Below are 22,392 nucleotides of genomic sequence, written 5' to 3' on the forward strand. Positions count from 1 at the left end.
GAAGCCTCTTTTTGCAGATAGATCCAGATACTGCCAAACACTGATGCCCACTGCTAATCACATCTTTATTCATCACTTGTAAGCACTGTAAGTTCCCTTAGTCTTTTCTTGATATATGCTTTTCAGCATGTTCTTTGTATGTTACTAATTCCCAACAGACTAGTAAGAGGAAACTTCAATTATGAAATTCACTGTTGACACTACTAGCTCAGTAATACAAATGTTTTCTGCAATGTATTAACTGATAAATAAACTACCCTTAATTTTCTGACTTTATATATTTGACCAACTAATCTGCTGTCTGCTTGGTGTTTTTACTACTATCAGGTACCACCTCAAGATGTACTGACAGTAGCTTAACGTCTTCAAAAATACTCTTAAACACAGTTGTCCAGACTACCAATAGAAACAAGATTAGTCATTTTAAATTCAACATTGATTTCTCAAGGAATAAAGATTGGCAGTTAAGTACTGATAATATCTGACTTAATGAAGAGCCAACAAGTCTTATTTTTTCTTGAGTTTTATTTGGATTACTACATAAAAACATGACATTACTGTTAGCAGCTTTCTTTGCTTGACTAACAAAGTGAGCATTTTGGTTGTAGCTTTTTAAAATTTTCATTAAAAATAATGGTGTGAAAATGTATCCATTTAAAAATTTCTAATTCTTCTGTACTTTTTTCATGTGTTTAGAATACTGTGTTTTTTATTCTGGTGATGTTATCATGCATTCTCACTGCATCATAAACGTACTTCCATGTATTTTTATAAAATCCACTTTATCTTGATATAATGGGCATGTACTAGAAACAAAAAAATAGTATGTTGTGGTACAGACAATATCTATGGTACAAATGCTGTCAAGTAGTATGTGCTTGATTATGATTTTGGAGCTTTCTCAAACAGCCATGTAAACAAAAAGCCCACCATAGGAAGACACTTCCTGTAGCAGCTACTGTAGAGGGAAAGTAGGCATAAACAATATGTGAATGACTAATGGGTTACATTCTAATAAAATGAATGGACACTTAAGTTTGAGTTTCACGTAATTTCCAATTAGATGTTCTCATCTCTCTCTCTTTTAAAACTAAAAACTATTCCCAGTTCATAGACCAAACAAAAGTAGAGTGGTCTGGCCAACTGGACAGTTTACTGCCCTTTTTCTATTAGATTTAAAAGACTATTGTGAGATTGGATTAATGGTTCAGGAACATGAAAAGGAAAATTATAAGCCAAAAAATTTAATATACTTAATATTAAAAAAGTATAATGTTCCCCTTTCTAAATTATGTAATTCTACACTTTTAGACAGAGAAACCAAAACTGATACAAGTTACAAAATACTATGTGGCCACTACTTTATTAAGGTGAAGATCAAAATCACTAAGAAACCAGATAGAAACTTGCTTCTTCACTGTAAGCTTTAAATTACAGCAAACTTATTTACTTTGTAAGCCTTTCTGAATAAATGCCTTCCCAAAAGGCCACGAATAAGCCAACACTACCACAATGCACTTAGCTCAGGATGATGTTCCAACTAACAGACTAACACAACCACCTTCTAGCAATGAAGGAAATTGGCAATTACTGAATTCAGTTCAATTCCTAAATAAAATATATATTTAACATCCCCAAAAAGTATTTCTAAAAAATAAAGTCATCAACATATAAGAAAACATTTCTGAAGCCTTTATTTACAAAAGCTTTAAAAACAAATAATACCCTCTGTTTTGCAAATAATTTGTTTAAAAAGGACCATCCAGATACAGCATTGTCATACAATGAATAAAGAATGTACAAGGGAAACAAACTACTGTTGCTAACATTTGGAGATTTGCTAATATTACTGGTTGAATTGTAGGTAATACATTATAAATTGTAGTCCCTCATTTCAGGGTAAAGTTATTGATTAGCAAGTCTTCCTACACATGCTCTGGTCTGGTCACATATTCTGCATGGCTAAATATTTCACAGTTTCTTGTGTCACTATATATAAAATAGATTGCAAAGATATACACAAAAAAATAAACAAGCATTACACTCCTCAGGTATTTTTATCAGCTATATATATGTATGTGTGTGCATTGAGTATATATATATACTCAATTGTATTTTATTGTTTTGCACCAAATCTCTCCATTATCTCTGTAACTATGAAAGCACAATGTTTGTCCTTTAATTTGATACAAAATATACCTAGACTTGCTATCTTTGGACTTTAATGAAATTGACTTGTGTAATCAACAAATCAAGAGCATCGTAAGTATGGCTATAAAAGTAAAAAAAAAGAAAAGAATAAACAGTGATGGGATAAAAAGAAGCAGATCAAGGGGTGTGTGCTATCATAACTAGCTTCAGTATCTTGAATGCCAGTTTACGGCAGGTACTAAATGTCCAATTGCAAGGGTCTTTTCCTGAGGTGTAAAGCTGGTTTGAAAATTCTTTAGTCACAGAGCAGTCTACACATGACCAAAAGAAACCGGCAGACACTAGATGTGCTTGGAAGATTAAACTCTACATACAGAAACAGTAGTAACTAAGCTCCTCAGTAGTTTCCTGTCTTCTTTTTAGTTAGTCTTGATGAATCAACAGTTTGCACAATGCATGTGCTATATTCGGTGGGTCAGACAAGTAAATACTGTATAAAGTTGGCAGATGGCCATTTTTCTACCTAACCACAATTTCTGATAAAACAGAGGATTGAAATCACTCTCTAAAGTGCAAAATTGATGGTCCACAATCTCAAATAGCTAAAACTGCAGAATGGGAGACATGAAACAGGGAAATAAATTACAGTCAGTGCTAGTTAATTTAGGAAAGGGAAAACAAAACCAAGCTCAAGGAGGTGAAGTTTATCAAATTATTCAATACAATGTAGCTTTCCCCACCCTCTGTCACACACGCTTGCAAACAAGTATATTAAATTAAGGCCAAATTTAACCTGAATGTACTTCTATTTAGTAAGAGCTGAGATAGGAATGGTCATACTTAGTACTAAATGCCAGAAAATAAAATAGACTCTGAAAAGGGAAGGGGTTACCTATTTCTCAAGGGATTCAACCAGAGATAAAACCTATATACAAGCATGTGTGTAGATCAAATAAAATAAAAATAAAAGGACTATTTCATGTCATGACTGCTTGTTGGCTTCCTCTTCATATGCATTCCCTGTGCCATTCTGTACATACGATGAACCAGAACCAAGGCCATACAAATGGCCACAATATTTGGCATCATCAATATGATCTTCAAAGAACATCTAAAAAGGAATTTTGAAGAGAAAAAAGATAATTTTAACAAGAAATTACCACTTATAATTTGTATTTCAGCAATGTAAGTAATGACTGACAGCTCTTCTATGATGGTCCTTTGAGGTCACATACTCAAATACCTGATATCCTCAAGGACAGAGATCAAAAGGAAAAGATTACAACCAAAAAAAAAAAAAACTAGTATTGTTGAATGCCTTTCTCATTAACATTTAGATTACTTTTATACAAATTTGTAAGCACTGAAAAAAAGCAAACTTTTTATTCCATTAATTTAACAGTACATGGGTAAGAATAAATGAAAAGTCAATGATGGGTAAAAAAAATTAAAGCTTTTAATTGCCTTAAATCTAAGTGGAAGGCTGAGCTGACTAAATAAATCCTAAGCATACTGAACTAAACATTCACATTAGGTGGCTAACCCTGAAGAAACCAAGGGAAAAAAACAATTACTGTCAGAAATCTACCATTAAGCCACTGAGACACTTTTAAAATGCAAAGCAGAAAAATCCAAAAGGCTGTTTTAGCTCTATAACAGAACACTAAGAAAAAGTACAAAATAAAATATTTACTTATCATGAATAGAAATTTAAATTGCTGCTGAATTAGTACTACCTAACAAAAACATTTTTTTTTTACAGAAATTTTTTGTTTCCAGTCTCAGTGAACTTCTTAAAATGTCTACAAAAACATAGGAAGTCCATGGTAAATATTATGTAAAAAGTTAAAACATTTTTCTGGGCAAACACGTATCCTATTTTGTTTTTGCTGAACCAATTTTCTGTTGTACAAAACAAATAGTTAAGCAAATGCAGAGTAAACTTAGGTTCATTAAATTTCATTCATCCAGCTGGGTATGGTGACGTATGCCTTTAATCTCAGCACTTCGGAAGCTAAGGTAAGAGGCCTGCCAAGAGTTCGAGATCAGCCTGGCTACCCAGTGAGTTCAAGGCTAGTCTGAACAGCAAGACACTTACCTCCGAAAAACCCAACAAACCCAAAATAATAAACTTCATTCATCCACAGTACTTCAGGGTATCTGAGGTACTTCTCTCTGCCTTTTTCACTTAGGGCAAGTCTTCCTAATATGGCCTTTTGAGTCACACTACTTGAGATTTAACGCCTTTAGAATTTAAAAACAAGGGCTGGCCAAATAGCTCAGCAGATTAAAGTGCCTGCAAGCAGGTGCAGGGGCCAGAGGTTTGATCCCTGGGCCTGCTGTGCTGGCCCTGCCCCTGGGGTGCACTGAGATGGCAACTGAGACTGGACATGATGATATGCACCTGTAATCCCAGCTCTTGGGAGGCTGTTAAAAAGGCTGATCATGACAAGTCCAATCTAGTAGTGAGACCCTGAACACCCTGAAGACACTTCCCTAAAAAAAAAAAAAAAATTCAAAACTGCTTTGTAAATTTCAAGTCAACAAAAAGCATGAATTCTACTCTACAAAATCTTCAAAGTATAAGCAAATCAAATTTTACCATCAGTTTAAGGTCTAAGAAAAAGCCAGGATAGGGGAAACCTGACATAAATTTTTGACTTGATAAACATAGTAATGATGAAGTATAAGATTACTTCTCCCATTAATAATATGTTTGATCTTAATAATGTTACTAGCCTCTGGCCTACTTCTCCCCTGAGAAATAATATGCTTGGACCACATGATTTGTAAGATAGTTTAAATTTTCAAATTTTTATTCTATAAAGAACCTATTCTTCCATTTCCTTCTGAATTATATTTCTTTTTTATTTATTTTTTTATATATATATTTTTTTAACATTTAGTGTGTGTGTGGCCAGCTCAGCCCACCAGGGGGGTGCGGCTGGCTGGCATGTGGTGCTGGGGGATCGAACCGCGGTCCCTGTGCTTTGCCAAGCTTGTTCCAAGTAGGTGCTTTAGACCACTGAGCCATCTCTCCAGCCCCATTCTGAATTATATTTCAAGATGAGTTATTTTTTTAACATATTCACTCAAGTGTAGTACATGACTTACATGGTACCTCTAATTGCATTTTCACTTCATAGGTTCTTGTTACCTAAAACTTTTGCAGTCAGCTTTTAATGTACTCAACCTAACAACCAAATGACTAATAAAAGGCACTGAGGTCTTCATACTTCTCTCATTTTGAAAAAGGCCATTCCTGTAAGCAATGAATCAGATCCTGCTTGATGTTGTGGTCCTATCCGTTCCAGCTCTAACTGTTCAGCAACTTCTTGTAGTCCACCCTAGAAGAAATAAAAATTGCTTGTCAAAGAGAAAAACACTTCAATGGCTTAATTCATAAATCATGAGCTTGGGATACTGACTAAAACATGAACTTTATTTATCTATTTTTTTGGCAGAACGGGGGATTGAACTCAGTTCCTTGCGCTTGCCAGGGAAGCACTTATTCCACTGAGCCATCTCCCGGCCCCCTATGAACTTTAATATGTAAAGATAAACCTTAAGAAGACTAGAAAAACAGAAAATAAAGTATTTGTTGAATTTAAGATTTGTTCACAAAAAGAGATTCTACTTAGGAAAATGTATCTTTATCATGGCTTTAAGGCATGTGAGCAACAAATAACTTGCCTAAAGATGTGGGGAAAGCACATCACATCAAAGGTTAATAGTTCTTAAACACAGTCACGGTCTGTGATCGGCTTATCAATCATTAGAAAACTCAATAGCTAGCGTAGCCTGTTTCTTGTAAATATTCTTCAATTTTCACACCAATCCATCTTTAAATAGATCACATCTAAATAATTTTAACCAAACAAAGACATTATGAATAATAGTCATTAAGAATTCATTACATGCTTAACTATATTTTTGTTAGTTGGCAAGTCAACTGTATATAACTTGGAATAGCCTGATGCTATAAGCTGCCTGTTAATACTGGTAAGATTAAAAAACACAACAGTAAGAGTAAAAAAAAGAAAAACAGAAAAAGAAAACAGGGAGAGATATTATCCAGGAGCACAAACCTCAGTAAGAAAGTGAAAGAAAAGTTTTTTAAATTATAAAGCCTCTACTAGGAAACTAGTCCTTCACTGCCTCACAACTTAAAACAGTGCTCCACACAGCAGTTGCCTCTGAACTAGAAATAGCACACGTGGGTTAGGTATCACTGCCAGTCACGAGAACACAACACAACTGAAGAGTACAGTTGCCCTTGTCACTCTTTTCACAGCCCATAATTTAACGCACCAGTAGCAGCTTATAATCAGAGTTTATGTTATTCTTAAGTATTTCCCAGAGATACATATGAACACAAATTTGGCATTCTGTTCCTGAAAACTGTCACTACACAGACACGTCAACTTTAAAACACATTTACAGAGCCACATTAAAACACGAGGTCTTGAATTCTCAGCATATGTAATTTCTGTAGGGTGGGCTAAGTAAGTTACCATAGTAGCAATGATACGAATGTACTTTGAAATCTCCTCAAATGACACAGAAGTCTGTTACTTTCAGCAACTACAATCATTAATCTTTCTTAAACCTTTTCCTAGTTTTCTGCTGAAGCTATTTCAAATACTCCGTGATTTTCAACTTTCTTACTAAAATTAAAGTTTCTTTATTCATTTTTTACTCTACTTCTCTGTCTACCATCTCCTAAAAGTACAATTTTATTTATACTTTGCGAAAGCCTGGTGATAAGAAAACTTCACCAACTTTGGTTTCACCAAAATGACAATACAGTCTCTATAAAGCAACCACACTGTCCAAATTTGCTTTTGTTTCTTTTTTCAATTGTAGCTTAAATTCATATATTAAAAGTGAGTGAAGAAAAGAGCCACTATACTCCCAAAGGCCTATACACGCAGGGAATATGTGTACTCAAACTGAAGAAGTACTCTTCTTCAACGAAGAAACTGTTTTCTTGAAAGAATGTGAGAAAAAAAAATATTACATACATGTCACATGGTGTTAAAACCTATCTAGTGTTTAGGTAGGACTTAACATTTACTACAACACTTGGGCCTAACACAATTTACATCTTGGAAACAGGTAGTAAAAAGTCTCTAGTCAAGGTAAGCTGTAAAGAAAAGCATTTACCACACTCAGAACGTATCTACCCATTTCTGGCCAATTCAAATTTTATCTCAACTGGAAAGATTACATGTGTTTGGACAGAGTGAGAACTGGTACTTCCGTGCACTTAAGCACCCTATGATCTTCACACTTCTGTTTGGTTCATGATTTTCAATCTCAGAAACAATTAACAAAAAACTGACTTTGGTTAAAAATGTACCCTACAAAAATACACAGAAGCTTTCAATGGGCAGCACCTATAACTATTACTTACACAAGAGAAAGAATCACAACAGTAACATAAAACTTAACATATGGTTTAAAAATCTGGGTTTGATATTATGTCAGTTACTTTGGTCTGAATGGTGTGCTGATTGCACGTAATATCACTTGAGGCCTTACTTTGAGATTTTTGCAGCTCTTCATGAGGTACTTCACATCATAAATGACGGGAAAAAACAATCGAAGGATCTCAAAGAAGTCAAGTTCTTCTTCAGGCAAGTTAGAGTTGGTCAGGATTTTAATTAAATAGCCAAAGTCATAACCACTACAAAAGGATTAAAAAATAAGACGGATGAATACTATAGAGATGAAAAAGAAATTTTCCTGATACACATTTTAAGCAAATCACAGCAGACATAAAGAGAACCAACTAAAATAGAAAACAAAGTGCACAAAGGACAGAAAAAAGATTTTTACACAAGAATAGGAAAAATACTGTTTATAGAGTGTTATCAAAAACTTATTACTTGATATACAGATCAAAAGTACTAACCCATATCCATAATCATTATTTCGCTGATGCTAAAGAGAATACTGAAGAGTACCAAACTATAAACAGAAGTATCAAAATAAATAAATATGGAAATAGAGAAATAAAGTGAAATTTAGTGAAAATGTCAAACCTAACAAAAGAACTAGCAATTGGTAGGCAAAACTAATGCAGATCTTCCCACCTTTCGTATAAGGTGGTAACATAAAAATCCCAAAGAGTAAGAACCTAACAAATTTTTTTTTCTACTTATCCTGACTGTAATACTAAGTATGGTCTCTTCCTTCACAATTCTGTTGCTATCTTAGTATGGCTCCCCAAAAGATGTTATTAACAAAAAGGTCTGTACACATAAGTGGACACAGCAAAGGCTGAGTACTACTATCACAAATCATAACACACAAACTCCCACATTCCTCTCCCCATTACTGGCCTTTTTCATTGCTAGCTCCCTCTACTCCTGGACCCATTACACATGCACAGCCCTTCCCCTGACTGCCTGTTATGGACCTCTTACAGCAAGCCTCTTCTGAAGAGCTCAAATCCCAGACATTTATTTGAGGCACAGTTGTTTTCTTGTACTACCTGTTAAAGAGTATATGGATTATTTTCTCGACTAGTTTAAAGGACAATCATTTAAAAAAAAATTTTCCCCTTATATGTATTTGGAACTCAGTATTTGATGTGATGCTACTGACAGGTTGTAGAGGGAATACAAAATAAAATTCCTATTTACATTAGGAATTTTAATTCTATTGCTGACTTTCTGGGATCTTTATTATGTTTAGGTGGAATTTATTTTGATTATGGCTATTTGGAGTTCTATAGGTCTCACTGAGCTGTAGTCAGACTCTTCCCCTGTTTGGAAAGTTTTCTGGTACTACTTCTGCAAATGGTTTTTTAAATGTCATTCGTGTTGTCTTTTGGTTCACTGACACCTATTGTTTTTATTGTGTGTGTGTGTGTGTGTTGTCTTGTAGCTACTGAATTGTTATTTACTGGTTGTTAGTTTTAAGAAATCTTTCAAGTTCATTAGGTGCACTGCTGTCTTCAACGTCTGAAAGTTAATCTTCAGTTTCATTCAAGTGGTTTTATCAGCTTTCAATGGAGTTCTTAATCTCCTGGATATCTGTCTGAGTCTGTTTCATGCATTCTAATTCTTTCCTGTATTATTCATTCAGTATTTCCATCATTTTTCTATTCTCTATTTCTTTATCTATGTCTTCTTTAGCTATGCTGAACAATTCTTTCACAACTGTTATTTCTTATCTTATATCTTTCATAGCCTTATGGACTTGTTTACTTCAGTTGCTATCCTTTTAGAAATTTCAGATGTACGACTTCTAAGTTCTGGTATGTCCTTGTCTCCTGCATTTGTTCTGGGTGGGCTAGAAGACTGAGATTGCCTTTTACTCCTGCGTTTTGGCATCTTTGAAACTCCAAATAGTCACCCATACTTAGTAGTGGTGGGAGAGTAGTGGGGCATGGGTCAATAAGGTTCCTGCTACAGTGGAGAACAGGGTAGCACTCACCAACTCTCTATTAGTAGAAGCAACTGGCTGATGCTCAATAAAGCTTCAGTGTAGGTGACAGGTGTGAGCTGGATTCATCAGGATCCCATGGGCTGAACAGTCTTTCTAAATTCTTAAAAGGCTGGACTGGCACCAGCACAAGCTCCACACCTACGGACTGGGGGCCAAGGGACACAGCTCACCAGAGTCCCGCGGCCTGCCCAGAACTTCCTAAGTTCTTAAATGGTTAGAACAGACCCAGAATTTTATTTCTAATTTCACAAGGCAAGGGAGTGCTATCATGTTAAAAGATCATTAAGGAACATCAAAGAATAGGCATTAAAGAGCAAAGACTTAAATTTACGACAATTTGCAAGACAGTAATGTAAATGTGTGGCTTTTTCTTACTACTAGTAAAAGATTAATTTAGGACTTTACAATTTCTTAAATTATTCTTTACCAGAAATAGAATATATAGAGAATATTTAATTATATTTAGTGTAATAAAATCTTATTTTGGTGATTTTTAAATATGTAACATTTGAATCTAGATTCTAAACTGCATAAACACATGAACCCTATATGGTTTTGTTTATCTCAGTATCCACTGGTTAGCACAAAACCTGAGGTTTTTTGTTCTTCTGTTTTTTTGATAACAGGATGTCAAATATATTCAGAGGATAGGAATATGCTCCTTAGCTGTCTTGTACCCTCATAAGTTGTACCCTCATATTTCTATATACAAAGAACCAAAAACTATTCCTTAAGGTAACAGAGGTAATTGTTCCTTAAGTCTTGTTTCTTGACATACAATTTTAAGTAGAGAATAGAAATGCTAAATTAGAATAAGTATGTTCAGTATCTCCAACTCAAAAATTGTTGCTTAACACTATATCTAAGTTTATAATAAGAACAATTCTTAACTGTAATCACCCAAAACTGAAGCATGCAGATGATAAGTATTTAAAATATATATGTGAAGGGAATAGTTTAAAAGCATTCATATAAATCACTCTGAAGGTCACTTATAATTCTTAGACTGTCAATTTAGCTTATATATACAAGAAAGTATTTCTCATATAAGGAAATCTACTTTTACATAAAAGAGCTTATTTCTTTTTTAGAATTCTCTTAAATGACAGGCAGCACTTATAGAGATTTACTTTGTGTAAAATGCTTTACTATACACTTTAAATGTTATTACTGACAACTAAAGTATCTCTGCAAGATATTTCTTCTAAGGGAAATTTTCCCTGCCCCATTCTTAAAAAATAAATTTAAGTCCTCCCACACACCCAACTTTAGCAATCTCTTTGCTAGTTCTTTTCAGTGCATAATTGCTATATAACAAACTAACAGCACAGTATTGGCTTATCAAGCTCAACATCCTGAATTCAATTCCTGGCACAAAAACAACCCCCAAACAAAATAAAAATATAAATTAGGTCATTTAAATAAAGTATATAAAGTCAACAGACTATAAACTGCATAAAGACAAAGATTTCAATCTGTTTTTTCCATAGCTTCTTAGAATATTATCATTGACTGGAACATGTTAAAGGGACATCCATCCTTTCAATGGATGATTTCCTTTCTATAAACATAAAAAACAGATTTAAAATTACTTAAATTTTACCTGTTAAAGAACCCTAGATGACACCAACTGTCAATAACCTTGCTGGATTTCAACCAAGATTTATTCTTTCAGCCTGTACTCTTTCCACTAAGTGGTACAGCCTCTCACAGGCTAAAATAATTCTACATTGGCCTCCTGAGAGGCAGGAGACAACTACATGGCAGTCTATTCTCTCTAGAACTAGGCCTAAAATTGCTGATATAAAAGACCAAGGCAAGTATGAGGCAAGTACAAGACGAAAATACAAATGCCATGTTCAATGTAATCTTTTTTTACCTATGAAATGATAACCATTTGACCCCTTCACAGAGGACAACTCCTGAAGTCATAAGAAGTTCTGCAAAGTATTGGGTTTCAATTCCCTCCTCCTCATGTTTTTTAAACTGGATACCAGATGTTGTTAGTAGCTCTATAGAGTCCTGGGCATACATGTCCTCCCTGGCAGGAGAAAGAGAAAGACATTTAAAAGTGCCATTACTTCAAACAGATAGTTTTTCTCCCACTTATATCTACAATTATGATGCTGGAAACAAGACAGAGAATTGGCCTGGGTTCCTTTGTTCCAAAGTTTTACATCTATATGAGGAAAATAAAACAATTCAGTTCCACTAGTCTTCTACACATCATATAAACTTAACTGAGTTTAAAAGAGGCCACCGCTGCAAAGTGACAGACATGCTCTTTTCAGGGACTTTTCAGCCTCAGCAGCCCTTATAATACTCCCAGATGAAGCTGCAGCCAAAGCTGCAGCTGTGGGACAATGCGCATCTCTCATGCTCTCAGCAGAACCAGGAAGGAGACATTGAACAGGAAACATCTCATGTGCCTGAGTTATACTATATTGCATCTTAAAAGAAAAAGGAGATGCCTCCTTTCACAAATGATAAACCTCCCACATGGCTCTAATAAGGAGCCAACTGTTTCAGGACTCTGCTCTACCAGCAATTTCTTCTTCCAACAATCCTAATCCCAGGTTTCCAAACTAACCCAAGAAATCTAAATATAAACTCATCCTTCAAGATTTCACTTAAGCCAGAGAAGCTTTCTCTAACTTCCAAACCATCTAATTTTGACAGCTATCCAAAATATTACAGTATTAGTTACCAAAGTGCAGATATATACTTGTAATAATAACATATTTTGTGGATTCACCATTTATTATTTTTAAATGTAAGAATACTAGCTTCCACTGTTAACGAAAAAATAAAGTTTTAATTTAAAAAAAAAAAAAAAAAACCTCAAGTTAAACCCAAAATAAATAATTCATTTATACCAGAGTATTTTTATGGTTTTTCTCTCAGGAAATCAATTTGTTTCTGTCTCAAAATCTAACAAACCTTACAACAAAAGCAGTAACCACAACAATCACTGTAAATCAAAATTTCCCCTGGAGAAACATTCCAAATACTCAGTATAATACTGTATCTAAAAACAAAACAAACAAATAAAACCAAAAAGCAGCCTGGGAGATGGCTCACTAGAATAAACGCTTCCTTGGCAAGCAAGTGCAAGGGCCTGAGTTCAATTCCTGGTTCTGCCAAAAAACAAAAACAAAAACAAAAACAAAAATACCACAAATACTGTATCTATCAGCTAAACTGAACAGTTACTGGATTTATAATAAAACTATATACCTTAAAACTATATACCTTAAAAGACTGTCACTCATCATGTCCCATGTTCACAGTATTCCTGATCATATGCCCATTTACTTTTAATTTATTATCTTTCTGCAAATCACAACTTAAGCTTCAAACAGGTAGTGGTTTCTTTTTTTGTTATCACTTTAATCTTGTATAACTGTGTTATATCACCAAATTAGAAAATACATGAAATGGTGAATGCTGCTTTACTAAAATCAGTATTTACCAAATCTGCCCAAAGGTAACAATTATCCAGAGAACTTACCAAAAATATGGGATCTCAAGTCTCACTAAAGACTCAGAATTCCCAAGTAAGAGACTTGGATTTTTTGTTGTTGTTGTTGCTGTTAGAGTAGAAGAATTTATTGGAGATGCAATTGAGAACAGGAATAACTGAGACAGGAAGAACACTGGATGGGTTGCCAACAAGCCCACCTTTCAGAAGAAATTTTATAGACCAAAATGATTGGTTGATGATCTGTAGTCTTACTTTTAGTCAGTGGGAGAGGGTGGCCCACCCCAATGAAACAATGATAAATCTCCAAAGGGTTATATCAATAATCTTAAACCTCCATCATCTCTTAGAAAAACATGTAAAACTAGATACTGTGACTTTAATCTTCAAATGCAAAAGATGAAAATCCACCAGGACTGTGACTGCAGGTATATCTGGATAAATATTTTATAATCAAGTAACTGCCAAAGTGTGCAAGTTATTTTTTCTTAAATAGTTCATATGGCTTAATTCAGATAAATTCATGTACAGTACTCTCATCTGAATTTTGTGGGACTGAATATTATATAACATAGACCTATCTCATACTTTTTAATACCCAACTTGTGAGAAAAAGTTGGAAACCTAAAATTAAATCTCCAGAGATGATGACAAAATCTTCCTGTAGTAAACTCTATAATTGTTTTGAGTCAATTCTTGAAGACCATCAGTAAGAATATCCATTTCAAACTTTTAAACCTTCCAGTTCTACCTTTCCTACTCTCAAAAATCCTAGCAATGTATTAAAATATGCTAACCTCAAAAGGACAATTGAAACATTGTTAAATCAAAACATACAAATTGCTACAGGTTCTGGTATTCTTTCACAATTATATGATAAATCTATTCAGAATAATTAAGAAAAATACTATGATGTCAACTCGGCATGGTAGGAAAAACCTATAATTCCAGTACTCAGGAGGCTAGGGAAGGAAGATAATTGTGAATTCAAGACCAGCCTGGGATACAAAGTGAGCTCAAGGCCAGCCTGAACTGCACAATGAGACATTGTCTCAAAAAGACAAAAAATAAAAATAAAAATGCAGTTGCTCCCAACACTAAAGATTAATCAACTACTAACATTTAAGGTAATAACTATTAATCATAACAACTGAACATGAAGAATAAGCACACTGAAATCTCTATAGTTTTTCCTAAAAAAGTAGGAAAAAGTAGGTACTGTTATCCTCAGGCAGTACCTTAAACACAAACTATTTAAACTCTGCATACTAAAGTCAGTAAATATATTTAAATTATCTTTTTCTATAAACAAAAACTTACTACAAAAATTCACATCTCTAAACACATGAGTTCATTAAAACCTCAAAATACTGCTGGCTCAGATAAGCATCCACCAAAGGGTTTATAAAGCACTTTTTCAATTGGTTTCATATACTTTCCTTTGTAAGTAAAATTAGTTTTGTTAAAAATACTAACTCCAGCATATTTAAATTCATCTAAAAATCAGTTGAAATACAAAGTGGAATTACAGACAGTCACAAAGACACAAATGATTAATTTTAATATATAATAAGCTCAAATAAAATAAAAGATGCCAAAAGTCCTACAAACATTGTGAAAGATGAGAAAACAAACATGATTTACAAGCTTGAAAAAAATTAGAACCAATACATACAAGTTATCACAGAAAATTCTCAGAGTCAAATAACTTTTTCAAAATGTGCTAACATTTCAGATAAAACAGGACAGGTATTTTCATTAACCTGTAAACTCAATGTTTCAGAAAAGCATCAATCCTCTTTTTCTCACTATATACATACGTGAATGCATACAAAACACATCAAAAATTTTGAAAGTACCTAAATCCTTTGGATGAATGAAGCTTACAAATATTTGTCTTTAGGATTTAAATGAATATGTACAGCTCATTGATTTACATTGTTTGGGGTTCTGTCCCCTAAAAAAACCAGGGATGAAATGCTATCCTCAGGCATAAGCCTAAAAACCCATAAGCCTAAAATACAAGCTGAAAATGAATTTAATAACCTAGCCTACCAAACATCATAGCTCAGCAGCACAGTACGCCATACAGTATCAGTCATTTACATTTACAATCACATGGCTACCTGAGAAGCACCACCTGCTCCTGCTACCCAGCCCTGCAAGAGAATCAGTATCATATTGTATACTCTTTGCGAAGGAAAATATCAACATTAAATCCCAAAGTCTGTTTCATATTAAATATATTTTGCTGTTCTGTATTCACAAATAAAAATATTGTAAGCTAAACCCATCTTGTCAGTAATCATCTGTATTTCCAAAGGCTCACAATTTGAAAAGTAGAGTAACTGATTTAAAATTTAAAGCACACGATCTAAATGTCCAACCACAGCAAATAAGTATTTTATGATATATCCAGAAGATTCAAATAAATGAGAAAAGTGTTAATAACATACAGTAACATACTATGTATTCCTAATAGAATAAAATATAAAACAAATAGGAGGGGTCCGTGGAGATATCTCAGTGGTGTAAGTGTGCTTGCCTAGGCAAGCTCAAGGACCCGGGTTTGAAGGACCAGCCAAACAGCTCAGTGGATTAAAGCACCTGCTTAGGCAGATGTAGGGGCCAGTAGTTCGATCCCTGGGCCTGCCACACAGTGACTGACACTGGGCATGGTGGCACAATCCCAGGACTGTGGGAGGCTGTAAACAGGAGGATCACTATGAGTCTGATCTACACAGTGAGACCCTGTAGACCCTTGTAGACCCTGTTCTAAATACCAAAAAAAAAAAAAAAAAAAAAAGGACCCAGGTTTGATCCCTGGTACATACCATGCCAGCCCCATCCCGAGGGCACTGAGCCAGCCACCGAGACCAGGCATGGTGTGGCACACCTGTAATTTCACCTCTGGGGAGGCTGAAACAGGAGGATCACTATGAGTCCAAGCTACATAGGGAGACCCTGTACCAAATAAATTAAAAAAAAAAAAACAAGGAGGAAATGCTAGGAAACTGGTAATAGTCATCCCTATGTTATTTTCTTGAATCATGCTATTTTTATCAAAAAAAGAGACCAAAATTTTAGTGAATATATCTCATCTGTCACAATCTTGAGTTATCACATCTAATTTCCCTTGTCTCTTCATGTCTAAAATCTATAGGCTTTGATGTAAAATATCGAAAACCAAGCAAATAAAAAGGTTTAACCCATCTAGAATCCCTAATGTAAGTGGGTAATAATAAAAAACAGAATACAAGAGTAGCATGAACATTTTTAGCCTACATTTGCCCTTCAGTTTACTTTAGGAAGTCAATTCTAATTTAGAACACTGTAACAGCCACTACACTCCTCAGCTGAACCTCAGCATCAACACAGTGGAAATGAACCAAATTTTCTTAGCTTTAAAAGAAGCATAAAAGTTATGCTTATTTCTAAGCCCACAATAATTACAGTGACATAAATATCAAGAAAAGTTGATTTCTATGTATAAAAAAATTTTGTTCCTAATGTTTCATTCTAATCAATAATTACTAACTTAGATATTGCTTTTAGGATTCAGAAAATATTAAATATCAAGATAATTAAAACTTAATGGTAAGCAACCCTGACTTAGCCCAATGCAAAAATTGAGTACACAAAGTTCAAAAACACAGGAAGCAGACAGAAAACTGATGGAAAATAATTAGCAGCTCACACAATCACTAAAATTTCAAAAGATTTTTCTTTCTTCAACATGTTCAAGATGCTGCTCTCCAAATTAGGCAGTACTGGTTTTACCTTCCAAATAACTTCTCCTTTTTTCCCCACTTATTTTCTCTTAACTATACCCTAGGACTAACATCACTGTAAATGGCAGCAAAACTTGGTATTACAGTTAAGTCTCTGACTTACAAACAAGTTCCATTCCAGGGGAATTGTTCATAAAATCAGACTCATTCATAAGCTGACAAAGTGAGTCTTAGTATACATGTGCAAGTTTGCAACTTCAATGTTGGTAAGTCAAAGACTTATTGTACTCCTCTTAGGAAAAAAATGAGTGAAACGTGATAGCACATGCCTGCAATACCAACACTTGGGAGGCTGAGGCAGGAGGATCATTCTGAGTTTGAGACCAGCCTGGGCTACAAAGTGAGCTAAAGGTCAGCGTGAATTGCATAGTGAGACCCTGTCTCACAAAGACATAAAAAAGGTCAAACTATAGTCCTAGGTCCAATACTCAACACCTCAAGGAGATAATCACAATATCAAAAAGTTTTCCAAATTAAAAAAAAAAGCATCCACATGTTTAAAATAAGCATCTATAAAATTAAAAGTATTTTTGGAGGGTATAGTGTTAAACACCTATAATCCCAGCACTTGGAAATCTGAGGCAGAAAAATTGCTTCAAGTTTGAGGTCAGCCTGTGATACACAGTGAGCTCAAAGTCAGTGAGACCTGTCTCAAAAAACAAACAAAAGGCTAGACATGGTGGTACAGGACTGCCTTCCCAGAACTCAGGAGGCTGGAACAGGAGGATCATGAAAGTTCACAATCCCACCAGCCTGGGCTACAGAGTGAGCTTAAGGCCAGCCTGATCTGTACAGAAAGACCATTTCAAAAGAACAACAACATAAAAAGTACTTTTAATTTAAAATTCTTCATTATTTGAGATTTAAATTCTTCATAAATTGAATTTTTTGCCTTTAAAGAAAACCTCAGCTTTTAAAATTTTATACTTACAAGGTAACTACACAAAAATCACTTAGAATTTCACTATACTTATATTAAACTTTAAAACAAAGGTTCAGAGTATATATTCATTTCCTACTTACGTCAAATTAAATTTAAAATTAAACTGCCAAGTTGAAGTTCCAGGAGGGTATTCTCCTTGCTCATTCATAAATGTCAGTCCTAGCTGAATTATCTTTAGTAGGTCTACATTACACCGCAACAGTTGGTACTGATAGTCAGCATTGCTTCTGAATTCTCCAATTGGTCTTGCAACAACACCTGGAAACTCGGTGTCCTAGAAAACAATTTTAAGATTCATTATTTACTTAGAAGCACAAATTCTTAGAAGTTTGGATTCAAATTAAAAGATCCTGTTGTAGATGACACTCTATTATACATCTGTATCTAATTAGTAAATACAGAAACCTTTAATTAAGCACTACAGTATGTCTTAAAACCATAAAACTCTATAAACTCAATGTTCTTTTACTTTAAATATGCTATCAATAAACAATACATAGATGATACATGGGATAAATACAACCAAGTACTTACCATAGACCCAACAGGGAAAAAAATCATGAAATCATGTCTCCCAAGGAGTATGTGAAACTATGCCCACAGCCTCCCAATACTAAAATTAAGCTGAGTGAAGAACTGGTTAAAGAGTAGAAAACATACTGAGACTCACAAATAATACAAAGTTTATCTCAATAGCAAAAGCACTTGCAGTGCCATCAGCCTCCTAATTTCTTTGACTAAACCAACATTCTCTCTATAATTCACAAAAAAATTTATAAATCACATGCCACCCATTCCTTATAGAATATGAATATTTCATTAATGAAGTGATCCCTTACCATCTGAAAAACAAAGATAACTATAAATTTCCACTGGGTAAGACAATACTGCTTTCAAAAGAAAGTAAGTTCTACTCTTCATCCTTATTAAGTAGAACATTACCTATTTACAAATACTCATAATTTCACCAAAAATTCCATTCCTCCCCAACAAAGCACTTTTTTTTTTTAACCAAAAATAGAAAAAGAACTTGTATCTGGTAACTATAACTAAATTCAGACAGCTAAAAACAAAAGCTAAACAGCAAGCCTGTAAGTCCAGCACTTGAAATTAAAGCAGGAAGATCACTAGGAGTTCAAGGCCAGCCTGGAGGGACAGCATACACAGCAAGATCCCGTCTCAAAAAAGGCAAATCAAACCAATCCAAAACAAACCAAAAAGCCCTACCTAAACAGCAAGTCAACAGGAAACAATATAGAAATTAAAACTTCTCGGGCTGGAGAGATAGCTCAGTGGTCTAAGTGCCTGCCTGCCAAGCACAAGGACCAGGGTTCAATCCCTGGTACCGCATACCATGCTAGGCACAATGCTGTGCAAGACACCAAAACTGGATATGGTGGCGAAAGCCTGTAACCCCAGCACTGGGGAGGCTGAGACAGGAGGTTCACTATGAGTCTAAGCTGTGTAATGAGACCCTGTACCAAATAAATAAAGGATTAAAAAAAAGAAAAAAGAAATTAAAGCTTCTTTAAATTCGGTCTAATTCAACAACCAATCAACCAATTAGTGGGTACTATAAAGATTATGTTAGGTATTGAGAGGTAAAAGGATAAACGCATTAACCCCTTGCTTTATGGAATCAATAATCTATTCTACTTACAAAACTAGAGTAGTTACAACAGGCACACAAAGTACAATAATAAAGCAAAAACACACAAACAAAAAACCTGTATAAACAGTCTAAGCTGAATTACTAGCATGCGCAAAAGAGCTGCTTTACAATAATGTTTACATACCACATTGTTTCTAATGTGAGAAACTAAAAGTGTAAGGAAGGACCAAAATGTGTATTAGGTATTGTGAAACAGTAAGAAATTGTTCAAACAGGGAGGGAAACAAGGAGGAGGGGGAAAGAATGGATCAAGAAAAAAAAGAAAAAACTATTCCAAATTAAAAATGAAACAAAACAATAGTGTTCACAGAGTGCTAGCCACAGTTTTTTAAAAACTATAGACAACAACATTTCACTGGGAGATCTGATTTAAAGAAAGAAAGAAAGAAATCAATCAATCAATCCAAGAAGCCCCTGAATTCTTAGAGCTCATATGATACAATTAGCTAAGCCCCATGTTACTAAGAACTGATATGACACTCATAGGAAGCCCTTAATATTCTCCTTTTGACACAATTTCAGAGACTTCAATATGAGATGCAATCATTCTGTGGTGATGTCTGAAAGGATAAAAAAATCCAAACCAGGAAATGACAAAATCTCCATTCCTACCTAAAGTAACTGTTGCAGCTTCTCTAGGCTTAGCCTTGCTTTAGTCTTATTCCAAGTAAACATTAAAACACCCAATCATATGATTATCCAGCTTGATGACAGCATCCAATCCATAGCAAAAACCTGCTCCTTCAAGTCTTTCCCTACTTACACAAGTCCTGACCCTAAAGTACTTTATAACACACTACCAAATGCTCCGTTGTTCCCACTGCTTTTTCTAACTGCAATGAATAATAAAATCAACTTTTCATATTATAGGTTTATTGTAATGGCTGGGTGGAGGGTATCAACAACTTTTTCATGATTAATTTCTGAAACCAAAATGAAAACTATCAGAATCCTTCTTCCTCCCCTTTATAAGAAGTATTTTAAAAACTTAAATGCTTGAGCATACCATAGCAACATAATTGTATTTTCGGATAACTTGACGAATTTTCTTCATCTCTTCGTCCAGGTTACAAGCCCAAACTTCACAAATTCTTTGGCTATGATCTACAGTTGCTGCTGGCATAGTGAGAGCACAAAGATGTCTAGATGCCAAGCATCAAAATGTTATACTTGATTGAAGACTTGTTTCATAAAATACTTTATCCTTTATTTATGTACCTGTTAAAAATAAAAATCAGGTTCATGATAAATCTGAAACATACAATTAACCTGTAAAACCTATAAAGTTATTCAAATTCCGATTCATAACAAAATCAAAGTTTAAGAAACAATTTCTCTAAAAGTCACACTTTTGTAGAAAAAAAAGGACAGCAGCACCAATTCCCAATTATGATTTCAGTGTTTTAATGCATACATACAAATTATGAATTTAAACTTTCCATTACATTAAAAATTGCTTAGTTCAACTCACCCTCTACACAAAAAGAAAAAAAAAAAAGCTGTTTCCAGACATTTTCAGTTTTATATTATGATGATGTCGAAAAAGACATGCTCTTGTATGTAACTCAGGCTGACCTGGAACTCGCTATATATGCCTGGCGATCCTACCTCATCTTCCTGAATGCTGAGATTACAGGCATGTGCCACTATGCCATAAAATATTTTGTTTTAAACACTGTAAGAAAAAACTGCCAGCCACAGAAATTATTTGAACGTTATTAAGGGTGGGAAAAGTAGGTTAACAAAAATGCTGCATTTACGCTTTTCTAATTTTCTAAAAATTAGTGCCCTTTTCACACTGAAAACCAAACATAGATCTCATTCTTCTGGTCCATACACTCCAAGTTCATGATATATGATAATATAAGACGGGGCGGGGTGCACCATTTAGTGGCACTGCACCTTGCTTGGCAAACGCCAGGTACTGAGTTCGATTCCCAGTACAAAAAAAAAAAAAAAAAAATACAGGCCAACATATTAGTCTTAGGGAATTTAAAAATGCTTATTTTTCACAAAAAAATGGGGGCAAACCCCACAACTAAAGAATTTTTCTATCTTCATAAACTCTGAAGAGTCACAAAAGTAACCTCGAGTGCTAAGTCAGTCTCTCTCTCTCTCTCTCTCTCACACACACACACACACACACACACAGAAAAGACACTGTAGGTGAACACTGTTTTCCACCACCTCTCTATGGCTGTTCCAGAAGCCTTGAAAAGGCACCAAAGGTCTCATTACTGGAAGTAGGATCTCCGAGGGCTCCCAAAGCAACAAAAGGACAGCACTGAGGCATTCATGTCAAAGACTGTTCCCAGGCAAAGAGCCAGTACGAAGGCGGTGATACATTTACGGGACCCAGATTGACTCCCAGTGAGAACAAGAGATGAGGATCTAGGCCACCGCCCTCCACTCTCAATTTCCGTCCCACAACGAAGCCCAGGTACAAAGCCCTTACGTCATCATCACGCGTCAACCTCTTGACATACCCCAACCCCAGTTACCCTTCCCCCCTCACCCGCCGCCAAGATCCTTCTTCCACTAGTAGCCCTCCAGTAGGCCCTATCGCACAACCTTTGGGCTCACCCTTCCCGCCCTCTTTTTACTTATCCAGTCAGCCTTTGTCCCCCCTCAAATCTGTGGCAAACTCAAGACGTACTTGTGTCTCTGAGCTCGCGATCCTCCTCCTCCTCCTCGCCATAGAGACAACACGAGGCGGCGGTGGCGGTGGCGGTGGCGGTATCGGTGGCGGCAGCGGGTGCCCCATAGACACCTCTCGCCCAGCAAGGGGAGCCGGAGCAGCGCCGCACCGTACTGCGTCGTCGCCTCTCGTACGTCCAGGCGGGGACGCCAGGTGATGACGAAACGCGCAGAGGGGCGGGGCGTGTGTGAGGGGGCG

The 22,392-nt window shown here is 35.3% G+C and overlaps 1 protein-coding gene across 1 annotated transcript; it reads right to left on the reverse strand.

Moving 5' to 3' along the window:
• Positions 1-1,669: 1,669 nt before the first annotated feature.
• On the reverse strand, positions 1,670-22,371 carry Cnot7 (CCR4-NOT transcription complex subunit 7). Its single transcript, XM_004633057.3, has 7 exons — positions 22,153-22,371; positions 20,503-20,714; positions 17,905-18,098; positions 11,489-11,650; positions 7,696-7,840; positions 5,388-5,498; positions 1,670-3,262 (listed from the first exon to the last, which is right to left on the reverse strand). The coding sequence occupies exons 2-7, from the start codon at positions 20,617-20,619 to the stop codon at positions 3,134-3,136; spliced, it is 858 nt and encodes a 285-aa protein (XP_004633114.1). The 5' UTR covers positions 20,620-20,714; positions 22,153-22,371; the 3' UTR covers positions 1,670-3,133.
• Positions 22,372-22,392: the final 21 nt, after the last annotated feature.

The sequence above is a fragment of the Octodon degus genome, unplaced genomic scaffold (assembly GCF_000260255.1).
Source record: "Octodon degus isolate 3935 unplaced genomic scaffold, OctDeg1.0 scaffold00051, whole genome shotgun sequence".
In the NCBI taxonomy this organism is placed as follows: Eukaryota; Metazoa; Chordata; class Mammalia; order Rodentia; family Octodontidae; genus Octodon; species Octodon degus.